Below are 17,461 nucleotides of genomic sequence, written 5' to 3'. Positions count from 1 at the left end.
GTGTAGCTAAAGTAGCTCTGTTTTAAATGTCAGTATGTCTTATTTTAGCTAACACATAGATATAATGTTATGACATTAACTAGCAGTTTAAAACAGGACTTCTTGTTGTACGTGCTCAGCGTATTTTTTATTACAACAATATATTGTTTCATGTCCCCGGCTATGTAATATGTTGTAGCTAAATAACTAGAAAGCTATATCCTCTGCAGTCAGTCATCGTCTAAAACTTTTCCTACGTAAAGTTACCCTGACTAACTCTGGCTAACTACATACGTTGATTATTATTTGATTTGTTTCAGTGAGTGGTAGTGTTTATTTTAGAGGAGCTTAGAATTTTATGACGCTGTAGGATACAGCAGTTGCTATCAGCTAGCTAAAGAGCTACGGTACAGTTGAGGGGCTACACGATTTGTCTTGGGCTTCTGTCTAGACCACCTTGTCGTTTACGGCTGTCAGAAAGACCGAAGAGAATGGACGAAGAACCAGAAAGAGCGAAGCGGTGGGAAGGAGGCTATGAACGAACATGGTGAGTTCCCCCGACACATCGATGTCACCAACTTTGCTCAACCTTGGAATTCAAGTAATGCCTTCTTAATAATATGCAGTCAAGCATGTGTATGCACGACTTTCACTGATCTGGCAATGTGGGAAGCGTTGTAGCTAGATAGACAGTGTGATTTTGATTTGGGGTCATTTCCCGATTTGATTTATGGAGGATATGTTGTCTGCGGACCAGTGTGTGCAGGTGTTGACCTGATCATTTGTTCTGGTGTGTAGGGAGGTTCTCAAAGAGGATGAGACTGGATCTCTCAAAGCCTCTGTGGAAGACATTCTCTTCCAAACCAAGAGGAAAAGGTAGGGAAGGGGCATCCTTATGTGTCTAAAGGGCTGTGCAAAGGGCTTACACAGACCTCTGTGGTAGCTTTAGTGGATTAATATAGTGCTTAATATTTGTGTGGGTTTAAAAATAACAATAGACAAATAACTAACCAATGACATCATTGTGTTGTATTTATTTTCTTGTGCTTTTGCAGTCTGTCTTACAATACATTATGGGGAGTATGAATATGAATACAGCAGATAGTCAATCCACATTGCTTTATAAGATCTCTGCCTCTGTAGAGATAAAAGAGGGATAGTGCTGGTCACATATATCAACGTCACAAAGTCAAAATTAAATTCATGAGTAGCACGTCACTGTGGTTCCGACTCAATGTCACAACGATTTGTTCTAAAACGGTGGCTGCCATAACGTTTCTGCTTGATGTCATCTGTTTTCTCTCCAGAGTGTTCGAAAGCCATGGACAGGTCCGGCTTGGGATGGTGAGTCACGTCATGTGCTCTTCAAATCTCTGAAAGGTGTTGGCAGAACATTGTAAAGGAAATCATAACCACCATCCCTGGAATGACAGAAATAAACATTAGGATTCTTTTGAGAAGAACCTGGCTTGAGTCGGTGATCCTGTATGAGATAGTGTTCCCTGTTCTGTTCAGTCAGGTAGATTACAGGTCTAACCATAGCTTTCTTCCGGTTAGAGCTATCAGAGCAGCTCTGTTTGCTTTGCACTAAACAGGGTTTGGAGGTGTGTGAATGACCAAATTGATAGAGATGTGTACAAGTTACTGGAATTCAAATGGGACATTCTGGTTTCTAGGATACATGGTATTCTCCTTGTTACAGATGCGCCACATGTTTGTGGTCATTGACACCTCCAGGACAATGGAAGACCAGGATCTGAAGCCTAACAGGCTAACTTCGGCTCTGAAGGTAAGGGACAAGCCACCTGTCTCTCTTTATTTTTACAGAGCTATGAACCACTCAGAATTGTTATAATATTTTGACTGTGTTCTTTTTGCTCTCAATAGCTGATGGAATATTTTGTGGAGGAGTACTTTGACCAGAACCCCATTAGTCAGGTAAGCTAATTCAGAAAGTTACACTTTTTGTTTTAGTAGAAATGATGTTCAGGTCCCTCTAGAAGTGATTATAACAAGCTCTCATCTCCCTCCTTAGATAGGGATCATCACCACCAAGAACAAGAGAGCAGAGAAACTGACCGACTTGGCTGGTGAGTAATCCTCAGGTTTGATGAGCCAGAGAAAGTGGTTGGACATTGGCCTGTAGAAGCCACTGACTTGGCACTGACATGTACCAGGGTTACATTTTCAAATACATACTTACTTACCAGAAGACTCTTTAAGACTTTGTGTCCCATGGCATTAATGCATGAACATGCTCTACTTTGCGCTGCATTAACAGGGAACCCAAAGAAGCACATCTCCGCCCTCAAGAAAGCTGTGGACACCACGTGTGTTGGGGAGCCCTCCCTGTACAACGCCCTGACCCTGGCCATGCAGACACTCAAGTACTTCAAGCAAAGGGTTTGGGGTGTGGGAAAGGGGGACACATTTGCTGAGCCACTGGGTTCTGCTGAGCCACTGGGTTCTATGAGAAACTGAATGCCTTAATGATGTCAGAGTTTTTTTGTATAAATACATTTTACAGGCTTTTTCTCATCTTACATTTGTCACAAGATGAGGAAGATTAGGGAGAGGAAGGAAAATGCACCAGCATGCTTAATGACCACATGCACAATGGCCTGTGGGTCACCAGCATTGTTGCTCGCGATAGCAGTTATGAATTATCTGGCATGTGAAACACCATGATATTAGTAAATTTGCTAATGCAGTTTGTGATATTTGACCTGTGATTCCTGCCCTGAGGACTGAGTTTGCTTTTCCTTGCAGACACATGCCTGGCCACACCAGCAGAGAAGTCCTGGTCATCTTCAGCAGCCTCACCACCTGCGACCCTGCCAACATCTACGAGCTAATCAAGGTAATGGCTCGGGGTCACGACTGGGACGTCTGTTTTTTGTGGCTTCTTTTTTCTGTTGATCGCAGGTGTCATAATCCTTTTTACCAAACACTTCTTTTAGCGAATACTAAAAGCCAAAAACACCTTTAGTTATTCCATCGTAGTTTGTGATAGTCCTGAGTAAGTATTACTGTGGTATTGGTGTCGTCCCTCACAGACTCTGAAAGGGCTGAAGATTCGCGTGTCTGTGATTGGCCTGTCAGCAGAGGTGCGGGTGTGTACGGTCCTGACGAGAGAGACAGGGGGTGAGGACCCTTTCATAAGTACTCAGCTGGAAATTAAATGAAGAAATCGTTGTTCACCAAAAACAGGAAATGTTTCTTTATTACTTGAGACAATGCTTTCTCTGTTTTGGCCACAGGAACCTATCACGTGATTCTGGATGAGAGCCACTTCCGGGAATTGCTGATACACTATGTCAAGCCTCCTCCCGCCAGCTCAACCTCTGAGTGCTCGCTTATACGCATGGGTTAGTCCCAGGCATAAAATACACTTCCTAGAGTGGTTCTGTTCAGTAAAGTCTAAGGTCTAATCTAACTGGAATTCTGTACATTCAGATGTGGATTTTTTTTAGCTTCTGTGATTCTAGAATGTCAAGTGGATTACTCATCAGTCAGTGTCCCTTCAGGAAGCACCGTTTTTGACTACACAGTTTTATATGAACAAAGAAAAAAGGACCAATCTGTTGACTCTATATCTTTGGCCAGGCTGAGCCTTCACAGGTGATAATAATAAGAGATGGATTAGGATTGCATTTTCCTTCTGCAGTAGTAGTGACCCTGCACATTTACAGCAGATATCTGCTGTGCCTGTTTGCTGTGTAACAATGTTTCTTCTTTTTTATTCTCTTACTCTTTTATTCTCTTAGGCTTTCCTCAGCACACGATAGCCTCTGTATCAGACCAGGACTCCAAGCCATCCTTCAGCATGTCGTGAGTGATTCAAAAACAGTTTCAAAAACCACTCCATACTGCCTTCATGCACAAAGTAAATATCACATCACAGCATTACACCACACCATGTTTACCTCTTCCGCCTGCAGCATTTGTATTCATCTTTTAATGTCAAACATTTAGGCTTGCTATGAGTTATTGTTTTTGTTTTCACAGATTGAATCGCCACCCATTTCGCATACATGATTGTTTTTGTTGTATTACATATAATATTTTATTTTGAATGTTTACTGATGGTATATACTCAGGATGATGGCCTACAATCAGGCTGTGAAGATCAAAAATAATACAAAAATTATGAAAAATGTCAATAATATGAAACACCTTGACCAGTTTTGACCAGAGTAAAATTAAGACTAATTAAAATGTAATCCTGGAAAATGTATCCATGTTATAAATTATTCTGAATAAATTGTCCTGGATTATGACTGGCTATAACAGTAATAACAACTTTGAGTTTTTCTGAGTGTCACTTATTTGAGACTGGCAGTACATTCCTGAAGAGTAAGAACAGGGCGAGTTCAGAGAATTCTTGCCATCTAGTGGCAACGTAAGGGTGCTGTCACAATTCAGGAGGAGGCGCTTAACAGGGAGAGCATGAGGAGCTTTAGAGCCGCTGTGCCTCAGCCAAAAAATGCGCTCTGGTTGAGGAAAATGCATGTCATACTGCACAGGTGGTGTGTTTAATGTCATACATTGTCGTTTTAAAATAATTACATTAAAAAAAATGTTTTTAGAGTGTATTGAATCTCAGTCTCCTCCCCACAGGCACCTGGATAGCAGTAGTGGCCCTGGCCTGACCCTGGGTGGGTACTACTGCCCACAGTGCCGTGCCAAGTACACAGAGCTGCCCGTGGAGTGTAAAGTCTGTGGTAGGTTTGCCTCCTTTCACTTCCTGTGTGACTGCTCCCTGTTAATGCGGGGTGTGCTTGTGGAGCAGAGGGACTGGTGCTGCTTCACACAAAGGTCTTACTTAGATACTTAATCGCTATTAGATGGTGTAAAAGACTTCATGACTTCAGTCATAGCTGTCTGTTAACATGTTTCAGACTGTTAAAGCCATTTGTAGTCGTTCATAATCTCTTATTACCATTAAGAGCATGTTGTGTATCGTAACAGTATGTCATGCTCCGGGACAGTTCATCTGTTGTAACAAGCGTGTATATGCATAATGGGCATGAATGCCCAATAAATATGTTTATGATTAGTTATGGTCCAGATTTGTAATCTGTGCTGATGATAAAACCAGCGTGCCGTTCACCACTGACACCAATTTGTGTGTGGGACACCTGTCTTGCAGGTCTGACGCTAGTGTCCGCTCCTCACCTGGCCAGATCTTTCCATCACCTCTTCCCTCTGGATGCCTTTCAGGAATCACCCCTGGATGACTATGAAGGGGAGAGGTGTGGCATCTCAAACCCTTATTTTATTATTGTCTGTATTAAAGCTGTTTGCTCTTTCATGGTCAGTCTTTTGCCAGATAAGTGTATAGTGTCATGCATGCAATCCTCTCTTCCAGATTTTGCCAAGGTTGCCAAGGGGAACTGAAAGACAAAAGTGTAATTATTACCTCTTTGCAATATTTTTTCACAAAGATATTTTTGGCAAAACAAAATTTTAAAATGTCTCCTTGTATTTCTGTGCATACTACAGGTGTTTACTTGTCCGGTGTGTAGCAGCGTGTTCTGTGTGGAGTGCGACCTCTTCATCCATGAGACCTTGCACTGCTGCCCCTCCTGCATACATAGACAGACTGCCCCCTGATGCCAGGAGGACCAACTGCAGGACACAATGCAGTGACTTGTTGGTGCAGACCCATATAAGGGCAGGGTGCTGGGATAGGTCAGCCTTCACATGGGCTTCACTGAAGCTGGGTGCTGAGGAAAATGTACGGTTACAGCAACTGTCTGGTCTTACCTCTGCCAGCTGAGAAGAGAAAGCTGCCTTTTTTTCCTTTGTGGATGTGGACTCATTCATAATCAAACAGTTGTACATTGTGTCTGCTTTCCCAAAAAGGAAAGAGTGACTTTTTAACAAGGACTGAAACTCAAAATGCTATTGGGACAAAGCCAAAGCTGTTTCAAAGTGAAGTTTAGTGCCCTCTGCTGGACTGATGTACTCTAATATTCTAACTGATGAATGGACCAAACTTCAGACATGACACCTGTCAATAAATGCTTTTTTTGTTATATTTTTTTAATCAATTTTTGCTCATTGCCTCTACAGCTTATGAAAAATAAGCTACTTCATATTTTGACAAACACACTTCATTTTAAAAAAATGTAATTTATTTTCTTCAGATGATCTACAATCCCAAACTTATTCCTACGCAACGTGAAGCATATTTGCAAAGATCACACACATACTTCAGATATCTTTTATGTACAAGTACCAATTTAGATGTCACATCACCATTTTCAGATTAATTTAGATGGCTAAACTGCAAGGGACATTCTGGAATCTACCCAGGACTACCCACACATTTATACCTGTATGCATTACAGTAAGAGCAATGGGACCTTAGATGAACTCAGAAAGTCTGGACTCAGGATCTCATATTTAACATCTCATCCAAAAGATGGCAGCTCCCGTTACACTGAGTTACACCCCACCACTGTACTAGAAAATTAGTTTCTATTTGCCCCCTGCTGGCCAGCTAACACCACTTCCAGCTGGAAGGCATTATGCAGGAATTGTGGAGAGGCTGACTTTGAAACCACTAAAAAGTACTTCAGTTGCAACTTTCTAATGGAAAACAGTAATCTCTTATTTTGACTGATAAAAATGTGTACTGAAACCTCGATTCAATAGCATAAAACCTCTTTTCAGTACATTTCAAAGAAACCAAGGAACATTTATTCACAGGAAAATTGGGTTTGCAGTTAGACCAGAAATAAAATGTTACAAAGAAAAGCTTCACACCAGAAAAACCACACCACACACCCATCTGCTCATGCACACTGCTGCTGAAAGATCAATTCTTTTTTAGTTTGTAAAACATTGTTGGTAAAATGCTTTTCAAGAGCTTGTAAAAATACTGGTTATCATTATATTTACTCAGGGCAGGTTTATCATGTCTTCTGTAGAAAGATGCAAAATAACCAACAAAAAATATACTTCATTAAATAAATTAAGCTTGGCTGTCACTTAATAGTTTTACACCAAAACACCCAAGGAAAACCATAAATCCACTGGTTCAATTTGGGTGACAAAAAAAGACTCCATGCTTCAGTTCAAGCAAGATTTAAAATGAATGGATGAGGTGAAATGGTCTGTGTGTGAGATTTTCAGTACAGCTATATTAGAAAAACTGAAGTGCGTAAAAAAGACAAAGGCAAAATCATCAAGCACATCACACTCGAAACAGAACTCGAAAACGCTGGTTACTGGAAAATACCCCTGAGCACTTCCTGCCTTATGAGTATTGTCTCCAAGACAACAGTAGAACCACCTGCCAGCATCTCTCTCATGAACAATTATAAGGAGAGATCAGGGGCCGTACATATGAAAAAATCATTGTTGAAAGTATGAAGTATCAGTCTGAAAGTGTGTAAAATCTTAGAATAGCTGGAAGGCTTCTCAGACTGAAGAATGTGCCAAAGACTGACTTATTCTTTTAGTGCAGAAGAGAACTCTTAGAGCCTCAAACAACTTGACCTAAGACATTTTCTTTTTCGATATTCAGTCAAAACTAACCTCTAGAATCTGGGGTACCATATTCACTTTGGTGGGGAGGGGCTTAATTATGATTTGTGGATATTTTATATCGAAAGGGATGATTTAACCGATGAGGTGAGTCTGCCGTAGCAGTTTCCTGGCTGCAGGGGAAGCTAAAAGCGTTGCTGCCGCCAGGAATCAGACCCCCGCTTGCCCTGGGCTCCGGCACTGTGGTCCATGCCTGTCCAGCCAGGCCTGGATCAGCGGCAGGTTCTTGTCCGTCCAGCGGATGTTCTCCTCGATGCTCTCCAGGGCCTGCTGGATGCAGCGCAGCCCTGATCCTGTCTCCTCCCGCAGAGAGGCGAAGAAGCCTCGAACCTGCAGCCACATGTGGAGGGTTACTACTGAGCATGCACCCTCGCTCACATTAATAAAGACACCTTGCCCAGCAGAAAACTCATACGCAGTCACACAATGTACAAAATCCCTTGCACACTAAACAAACTAGAGCACACATCACACAGACAGCACAAACTACAGACCAGAGGATGCCCTACAGACAGCTCCCACTGAGCAAATACACCAGAGAACAGCCAACACTAACACACACATACATCTCTTATACAAAACACATGAGAGAATACCCTTCACACACGCTCTCATACTAAACACAAGGAATCAGGCCTCACAAACAGCACGCACACCACTTAGACAGGAACACCCCTCACTAACTGCAGAAGAAGAGTGACTGCCTCATTAGCTAAGCCTAATTATGTCTAATGAAACACACAGGAAGATCTTGGGTACTGTACCTCCTCCAGCATTTCCCTAGTGGAGTACTGATTGGTTACTCCAATCACCATGTGTGAAATGGAGTGAGAGCCAAGGTCAAACCTGGAGGGACAAAGAGGGATCAAGGTCACAGCATGGTCAGGGTAAATATTATAATCTCACAGGTGTTCGGAGAGAGGGACAGACAGAGAGACAGAGAGAGATAAGAGTGGGGTGGGGGCAGGCTGAGGGGTAGACCCACTTCTTCACCAGGGTTTCCCAGTTGGCCCTTAGGAAGTCCCAGGCATGCTTGTAGCCCTTGGGGTTTTTACTGACAGGGACCACGACGTAGGGCAGGTCCTGAGTCTTCATCACCTCGCCTAACAGACTCTGTTCCATCATCCTGAACAGTGAGAAAGTGAAAGGGGGAGAAAGAGACAAAGATGGTTGAGTGAAAGACTGTAAAAGAGAAGGGATATGAATGCTTCCCATTTGTTATGCTGACTTGGCAACCCTGATGACGCAATGCGCATTGTAAACTCATGCCAATTGGGCACAATTTGAATTTTAGAGAGAGACAAATGGAGACAGCTGACAATGAATGACAAGCTGTCAGAGTGAGGGACAGAAATAGACAGCCAGAGAGACATGCACACAGAATGACAGAGTTCATGTGAGAGTCCATAAGAGTGACAATAAGACACCCAGGGGGTGGCAATGGGGTGTGGCTTCACCAGCGACCCACCACTTCAGCTTGTCAGACAGCGGGCTGATGGAGAGGGCTGACTTGATCCGGCTCTTCACTGAGGTGTACAGCGAATGGCGGTATTTCTCAAACAGGAAGTCCCACCCCTCCGGAGTGCGTGCTCCCACTGCAAACACCGCCAAGCTGACATCATTGGGAAGGCTAGGAACACAGAACAAAGACAGAGCAGAGTTTATAAAGTTTTTAACTGCTCTCTGTGTCTTGTTTTCCCACAGGAAAAGCCTTTGAATTATCTGTAACTACTACTTTGTGTGTTTTTTTTCCACAGGCTAACAACAGTAGCTCACAAAGCTCACTGAGGTAAACAGAATACTTAAAAAACTTTTCAAGGCCATTTTTGAATTGGCAGTTGAGTACTATCTGTCCTCCATTGTGATGTTGGCATCAAGTTGGCTTTTAGTTCTGGTTCTGGGTGGTTTTCCATCACCTCTTCATCGTAATGACCCAGGTAAGCACAGCTTGCTAGCATTTCTAGTGCTGGCCTATGTTGAAGAGCACTGGATTCCAGACAGGCCAGCCTCGGCTTAGCAGAAACAGGGTCAGGGGGTGCCAAAATATGTCATGTGACCCTTTTTTCTGTGAGACTGGAATCTTAGGGACACATCTCTGTTCAAAGGTGAGCACAGTGATTGCTGACCTCATGTTGCCGTCGGACTCTTTCCACTTGTGGAAGAGCTCAGTGGCAGTGGTGACACAAGGCTGGTAGCCGCGCACGCAGGCAAACATTAGCAGGTAGCTACGCAGCATCCTCTGCGACACAGTGCCGTCATCCGTCCAAGACTGACGGTCGATCAGGTCCTGGAACAGGGTCACGATGTAGCTCTGCAGCGAAGTGACATACGCTGTCTTATCTGACCATAACTCAAACACAACACAGTGACATACACCATCTCCTCTGACCATGCCTCAAATGCCACAATCACGAAGACCATCTCATCTGACTATATCCTGAACATAGTAACATTTAATTAATTACTTAATATTCAAGTTTAATTTTACTAGTTAACTGGGAAATTTTCCTTTCACAGTGATGACCTGAAAACATGCTCTGCCATAACCTCTGACCTTCATCTGGTTCTCCAGGTCCTCCATGTCTCTCTTCTCCATCAGTTTATACAGAGGCACCAGCTCACTGAGGCCCTGTGTCACCGGCATGATCTCTGTCTCTTGGCTCAGGTACAGCGACAGGTCCAGCGCTTTGTCCAGGGGCACCTTCCCAACGCTGGAGATGGCAGGAAGGACCAAACATGACCACATTTAAACTGGCGCCATGTCCCACTCAACGTAACAATGGCCACCCTAAGGTCACTGACACTTCTTCAATAATTGACACCACATGTCGTTGTCTGAGGTGCTATTTGGTAACCCTGGTATTCAGTTCATTGCAGTTCTACTGTGGTCCAGGTGTGTTTGTGTTTTGGACATTTACCTTTTTCTCTGAGCCTCCAAACCTGGAAATATGTATCCCCTCCATGGCCCTTCACATACACCAATCCCCAGCCCCCACCTGCACCCTCCTGCACCTGTCTCTATGGCTCACCTGACCAGCTGGAAGATGTTATTGATGAGGCTGGCTCTGTCATTGCTGCTGAGGGCTGTGTGGTTGTGCAGAAGCAGGTTGATCAGGGCGTCCCAGCCCTGCCCCTCATAGTGGACGATGTAGTACCCACTCATGTCCACGTTAAATTTGATCCACTCCACTTCTTCAGGCAGGTACAGCACATCTGCAGGAGGAAGACAGGGGCTATTTTAAGTTCTGGAGGCAAAAGACCCAGTGCACATAACGTTCTTCACCTTATCTTATGAACATTGTGGCTACATCAACAGACAATGTCTTATTTCGATTCAAGGCTTTTAATAGTAAAACAGTTCTGAAATAGTATTACTAAAATTTAAGAAACCATTTTCTCATTTTAAAACCATGCATACAATTGCTTTCTAAAATGAACATGGATCCCATTTTTTTCCATCAATGAGAAGGTATGAAAAACTGGACTGAACTGGAATAGCAATCGTTTCAAAAAACAATTTTCTCATTTTGTCTGAGAGAAACTGGAGAACATGGTTTTGAAAAGACTTCAGAATCTAACGCACTCTTATTTTACTCTTATTTACAATATATACACTTTTCCTCTGAGACCTCAGCCAGCTTTCTGCTGTGCAGTGAAAGAGGAAAGATGTGCACCTGTCTTGGTCTTCAGCAGGAAGCGATGCACAGTACTGGAGTGACTGGTAATGTAGGTCAAAGGAACTTGCCACAGAAACCTGAGGAAAATCAACAAACATGATCTCTGACCCTTAGTGATACAGCCTCAGGATATATGACCACAAGCACACTGAGCAATATTTGACACTATTTATTTGACTGACAGGTGACCTTATTCCAGGTGACTTGCACTGCTGCATAAGCTTAAATTGCACGTCTCCAGTTTTACAGCTGGATGTTTACTGAAGTAATCTGGGGTAAGTACTTTGCTCAAGGGCACGACTGCAGTTCTGTACCCAGGCATCAAACCTGCAACCTCCTTGTTAAAAGCGCAGTTCCTTAACCCCTCGCGCGCAGGTCTTACCCGGATGCCTGAGTGGGGTCCTCGCTTTTGAGGTACCTCTCCTGGCTCAGTCTGACCTCCCGACCTCTGACCTCAACAGTGATGAGAGGAAACCCCTCCTGCAAGGTCCAGGTGTCCATCATCGCCCGCACGTCCAGCTCATCCTCCTCAAACCACTTCTACAGGGCCACACAGACAGGCAGCCATCACGTCATGGGCTGACCAGCTATGTTCTGTCCATGGCTAAAAATTTTACTGCTCACATGGGAATATCTACCAGGATGGAATCCTCCCATAGCAAACCAAGCTAGAAAAGGTGATGAGGACTTGGAATTGTTCTATATTACTGTCCCATCTCTTCTCTGGAGACAGAATCCATCATGACTGCAATGGGTTGGGGCAGAGGTTAGGGGAACGGGGGCAGGGTGTATAATCACTTACTGAAGCTGCTGAGTGGGATTTCTTCTGAGAACAAAACCCATCTCCTCTCAGTCTCCCCTCATCCAGGTCATCTGACTGGCAGATCTGATGTGGGAGAAACACAGTTCAAATTCGCCACTGTTGCACTTAACAGTCTGGTTATCCACTCTTTGGCATTCTCACACTGTTTTCACACTGCAAAGCTGTTTTTATGCAAATGGACATGCAAAGCTCAGTGCTGTCCATGGTGTCATGTTACATGGGTGGACAAATAAATGAATTTAAATAAACACAAGATGGCAGGACAAATAATGTTAAGAAATGTAATGCTGTATATACAAATGAATGGATGGGTGAATTAATGAGTGAATGAGTGAATGAATGAACGAATTAACCAATTCATGTGCTTCTCAGGACTATCCAAAAGAGCTCCAGCCCCCATCGTGGTGCTCACATTAGTCAAGCTGTCCCAGAGGTGGGCGTTGACAGTGTTCTGGTAGCTATAGCGCCGCAGGTAGCGCACAATCCCCGTTTTAAAGGCCTCAGGAGTCAGGTAGTCTCTCAGCATATTCAGAATACAGGCTCCCTGGAAGACACAAAACAGACCAACAATACATAATTGGACTCATGAACAGGATGGTATCAGAGTGGAGACAGCGGGGTGACTCTGTAGAAGGTACCTTTTCATAGGAGACATCATCAAACATCTCCTGGATCTGGGCGGGGTTTTCCACAGGGGTGGAGACGGGGTGGGAGGAGCTTAGGGCATCCACTTCCATGGCCTCAAAACACTTCCCCAGAAAATAATCCTCCTGAAGGTAAACAGAGAGGAAAAGATAATCAAGGAAGTCCTAGAGCCATTGCTACTGTTCTTTCATAGTTAAAGCAGCCGTGGTCTTCTCTCTATGCAAATTCTGGCAAGTACTTACATCTGTTTTGCATTTATAGGGGTGTTTATGAAGTACCAAGGTGTCATGCCACCACTTTGGTAATCTACAGGAAAAATGACCTCCACAAAATGTCTTCAGAAACCCAATGTAAATTTTGTGAAGTGAAATATCAGATTGTAAAAAGCACTGGCTTTGAAATACCTGCTTTTTTTACAAGCCTCTAGTCACACGCCCAGAGATCCATCCCTATCAGGCTGTGTAAATGTGCATGATAACATAGTTTGGTACATTTGGCCAGTCAACCAGTCTCACCACTTGCAGCTCAGGGTTGGTGATGTTGACAGACACAAACTCCATGAACTTGGCAAAGCCCTCGTTAAGCCATAGGTCATTCCACCACTGCATGGTCACCAGGTTACCAAACCACTGCAACAGAAAGGGGGGGGGGGGACACAATAATAACACCAGAAGGGTAACACAGCAGGTGATGTGTATATGTTTGGAATACAGGATGGAGGAACCACTTCCTCTGTAACTTCCAGGGTCACAGACAGACAACTGTCTGTCCCTTAGTGGTTGAGTACATGACCCACAGTTTACAGGTTCACTTCCCAGGTGGGGTACTGCAGTTGTATTCTGAAGATGGTGTTTTTACCCTGTTTCAGTTTAAAAACCCAGATGCATAAATGGATGATCAGTAATAGATGCAAACTGTGTGAGTCATCCCGGATACAGGTGTCCATTAAGCAAATTACAATAACATGACCATTTTTAAAGTCTTTGGTGTGACTCTAGGGAGGGGGGAGGTTGAACCAACACCCTTCTGGTGAGGTTAAGGTCCACCCTAACACAGGCAGTATGGGGATATGTACGGACGGCTGAATAACCTGATGGGCCAGCTCATGTGCGATGATCATGGTGATCCCCAGCTTATCAGAGGCAGAGGATTTGTTGGGGTCGAAGAGGAGGGCAGACTCCCTGTAGGTCGTCAGACCCCAGTTCTCCATGGCGCCCGACTGGAAGTCAGGGATGGCAGCGAGATCTACAGCACCAAACAGGACAAATCTGGGTTAGGCCCCACACAATGACTTCAAAAATCACCTCACCAAGATGTTCACTGCCCATGTCTTAAGTTAGCTGGAGTTCATAGACAAAGCTTGTGGTGCAGTGATCATGGCACTGTATCACGGGTGATCACCTAACTGACTATATATTAGAGTGGATAGCACTGATAGACACTGTTCTCTGTGAACATCTGACAATTTGAGGATATGACTGTATCAGTGGCATCGAATAGAGTTTAATCAGCAATGCACAGGAGTATAAGGAGAGTTAAGTGTAAAACTATAGAGTCTGAACACAACAGGAGCCTGTCAGTCTGCAAACCAACCCAACACAGTACAATTTTAAATTCCTCAGGAGTTCACTCACAAACACAAAAGTGTACCCCACAGTACAATGAAACATCATCCACTGTGCATCGTCACTCTTATTACAGACAAACATAATGCTTCAAACAAAACATGCACATGCTCCACACCCCAAACTCTACAACCTGCATTTACGCGCCATTCTCTGCTCACCTTGTTTGGGGAGTGGGTACGGGATGTCAAAGTAATCATCGTAGAAATCCAGGAGCCGTACTGCAGCATCCAGTGCAAACTCTGCCTGATCGATCTTCTCGGGCACGGCATACACCGATATCTGCCACGAGGCCACAAGTATGTATATATGCATGAATGAATGAATAAATGTGTGAAGTGAACAATGCATGATTAAACAAATGCAAAAAGAAAGTGAGAATGAAAAAATTAAATTGAGGAATTAATGACAGGCAAAAGTAACAGCTCACTCACTGATGATGATGAATAATGAAATTAAACAGCGTGTAAATATGTCTAATGAGTTTGAGATTGTCAGCTTTCATGGACAGTGCTTGTAAGGTCTGAAGTGTTAATGAATGTAAATGTCAAGACCATTTTTTTGAGCACTCGGTGTGAAGGACATCAATGGATTGAAGAAGAGCTTGCAACAACCAATCTCAATTCAATCCCAACCTCATCTCTACCACTTACAGTAAAATTTCTCATCTGATCCAGAACAAACGTGTCTATGATAGTTATACTATGTACCTTTACTCCATGCTGGCTGTTCTTGCTGATAGACAGGAAGTCCGACACAATGAAGGCCACCAGGTAGGTGCTCATCTTCACACTCATGTCAAAATGGTCCTCCAGCAGGTCGTCAGCCAGTTGCACTGTCTTCAGCTGGGGGTAGGAGATAATGCATTATGAGCCTCACTTCTTGCCCTGGTCACATGACAGGGGATCCATAGAGATACTAATCAGTCATCAGTGACAGAATATCTGTGGTGGTCAAATGTCACCACAGTTCAGAAATCCCTCCTTCCCACCATTCTGGCAATAGGGCTTGCCAGACCAAATGAATAATGACAAGACACATGCGTCTTTCTTGTCTAAAAATGTGTGTGTGCTGTACATGTGTGCAGCTGTGGGGACATGCATATGTGCGCAAGAATATGTTTTAATGTGTGTGTGTGCTCATGTGAGAATGTTAGCTGTGTGTTGCCTAGTGCAGGCTTTGCTCAGCACACCTTGGGCATGTTGGACAGTGCGATGTGCCGGGCCTCTCTGCGGATCCGGATGGAGAAGTTTGCCTTAAAGGCTGGCTCATCAAAGCAGGGAAAGGCAGCACGGGCACTCGTGGGCTCAAACTGGGTGGAGGCCACAACCCTGAGAGCACAGCAGGTGACTGTGTCAGTGCAAAGGCAGGCAGCACAGTCTCCACTAATCTTAGCATGCCAGGCATGTTCAGAAATGACCTGTGCCAGCAAGCACCAATTCAACATACAGCACATTTACAGAGAGGTTTTATTTCGCACCAAGCTCAAGGTAGTACTCTGGAGAGATTTCTGACCATTAAAGGTTAAAAAAGTGAAAAGTGTATTCATCTTTCAGCTGCTGACATGAAGGGAAATGCAAATGGATGTCTCACCTGACCTCGCCCTCACGTGTACGGTATGTGCTTTTGTAAAAACCATGAAAGCTCTCGGAGAGGTTTGCAGCGAACTCCATGTGCACGGTGTACTGCCTTCCCTTGGTAAAAGTGACATCATCTGAGAGGAGAGCCACTTGTTGGAAAGCAGGGTACTCCAGAACTTGCAGTGGCTGGACTCTGCCATGTTCCAGAAGTGCCACCTTGGAGATCCGGAGGTCCTTGCTGTGCAGAACTATGAACTGGGTGTCCTGTAGGACCTCCAGCTGGAGCTGAACGATCCCAGTAAAGTCGAGAGAGGTCAGGTTGGGGTGAATGAGAAGGTCGTAGTGCAGCGGCGTCACCGTTTCTGGAAGCCTCATTTTGTCCCATGGAAACGGTTGACCGTTAGTTGCGACAGGAGACGCTGCCTCGCCTTGCTCCGTAGCCGCAAGGGAGAAAGCGGGACAGGTGAGCAGGAATGCTGTGAGAACACTGACCATCGTTCTCTGTAGGGGAAGCCTCCTAGCCATGACCTTCCCGTGTCAGAATCTCCTTACTGCTGTCTGAACTACAGCGCGTCCCTGCAATTAGAAACAGAAAAAAACAACCACAATATGCATGTAATTACCTATCATCTATGTGCAAAACAGCATAATAGCAAATCATCATTAACTAAGTTCGTTTCAGCTCATTTCATTATTACAGTAGCAGTCAATTATGACGAGCAGCACAGCCAGTTAGGCACGTAGCTCAGTTAAAGCGCATAATCATTATCTTTGGTAATGCACACATTTAGCCGTGTGGGCGGTTAAAAATACCATTCAGCGAAGACTCGGACAATTATATTCAGTTCTGATAGCGACAGGCTCATGACAATGCATGTTTCACTTTGTTTCGATTTTAGCTTCGGCACTTGTATCACTCTCTACTTCCACTACTGGAACTCACTCGAAAACTTAGTTAAACCAAAACTGTTTTTGCACAGCATACATTACACGACAAATTGCACATGATTTTGATAGGTATCTAATTTTAACGTTACCTTCGAATTGCTCACCTGTGCAGCAAGGAAATGAATGATTTAACCAACGGCAAGCGCAAATGCGAAAGTGAAAATAAAACTACGAATATGCATGCTGGGACAACTGAAATATACTTTGAAGTGCAATTTGCTGTAACAGAAAATTCCCAAAGACTCCTGCTATTCAAATTCAGCCTACAGATGAGTAATTTTGTCAGTGAAATACATTTTTATATTTAACACTCTCTTTCACTCTCTGTCTTCACAGGAAGTGACGCCGTCGCTGCTGAATTTGCAGTACATAAGACTGGCCACCAGACCTCTCCATTGCTCACACAGTAAAATAAAGGTGTGAACTGCGAAAGCAGTGATAAAATCATTAGCCCCTTTGTTCCGGTTATACTATGCTGCCCCACAGTGAAATATGCTGTTATTCGTCATGTAGTGTCAGGTACCACAGTACTCTGGATTTAAAGTCTGTAACAAGTAAAAAGAACATATCTAGGGTGAAAACCCACACTTAGATTACAAATCATCTTTGACAGGAAACCATGGAACT

The 17,461-nt window shown here is 43.9% G+C and overlaps 2 protein-coding genes across 2 annotated transcripts; one reads left to right on the top strand and one right to left on the bottom strand.

The window, feature by feature from the left end:
* The first annotated feature begins 392 nt into the window (after positions 1-392).
* Positions 393-5,651, top strand: gtf2h2 (general transcription factor IIH, polypeptide 2). The gene is made up of 15 exons (XM_036527117.1): positions 393-526; positions 778-855; positions 1,287-1,323; positions 1,682-1,768; positions 1,867-1,917; positions 2,015-2,069; positions 2,261-2,366; positions 2,749-2,839; positions 3,036-3,123; positions 3,240-3,347; positions 3,747-3,810; positions 4,600-4,703; positions 5,132-5,234; positions 5,351-5,390; positions 5,485-5,651. The coding sequence occupies exons 1-15, from the start codon at positions 471-473 to the stop codon at positions 5,593-5,595; spliced, it is 1,179 nt and encodes a 392-aa protein (XP_036383010.1). The 5' UTR covers positions 393-470; the 3' UTR covers positions 5,596-5,651.
* A 1,813-nt stretch (positions 5,652-7,464) lies between these two features.
* Positions 7,465-16,977, bottom strand: erap1b (endoplasmic reticulum aminopeptidase 1b). Its single transcript, XM_036526941.1, has 19 exons — positions 16,939-16,977; positions 15,900-16,462; positions 15,499-15,637; positions 15,017-15,151; positions 14,468-14,588; positions 13,772-13,926; positions 13,197-13,310; positions 12,675-12,806; positions 12,449-12,580; positions 12,016-12,099; positions 11,596-11,753; positions 11,211-11,290; positions 10,566-10,749; positions 10,091-10,247; positions 9,663-9,847; positions 9,005-9,166; positions 8,522-8,662; positions 8,301-8,382; positions 7,465-7,866 (listed from the first exon to the last, which is right to left on the bottom strand). Exons 2-19 carry the CDS (start codon positions 16,409-16,411, stop codon positions 7,687-7,689), a joined length of 2,853 nt encoding a protein of 950 aa, XP_036382834.1. The 5' UTR covers positions 16,412-16,462; positions 16,939-16,977; the 3' UTR covers positions 7,465-7,686.
* Between the last annotated feature and the right edge of the window lie 484 nt (positions 16,978-17,461).

Source organism: Megalops cyprinoides, chromosome 4 (assembly GCF_013368585.1).
Source record: "Megalops cyprinoides isolate fMegCyp1 chromosome 4, fMegCyp1.pri, whole genome shotgun sequence".
Classification (NCBI taxonomy): Eukaryota; Metazoa; Chordata; class Actinopteri; order Elopiformes; family Megalopidae; genus Megalops; species Megalops cyprinoides.
Note: the sequence above shows the minus strand (reverse complement) of the source record. Positions and strands in the feature narration are given on the sequence as shown.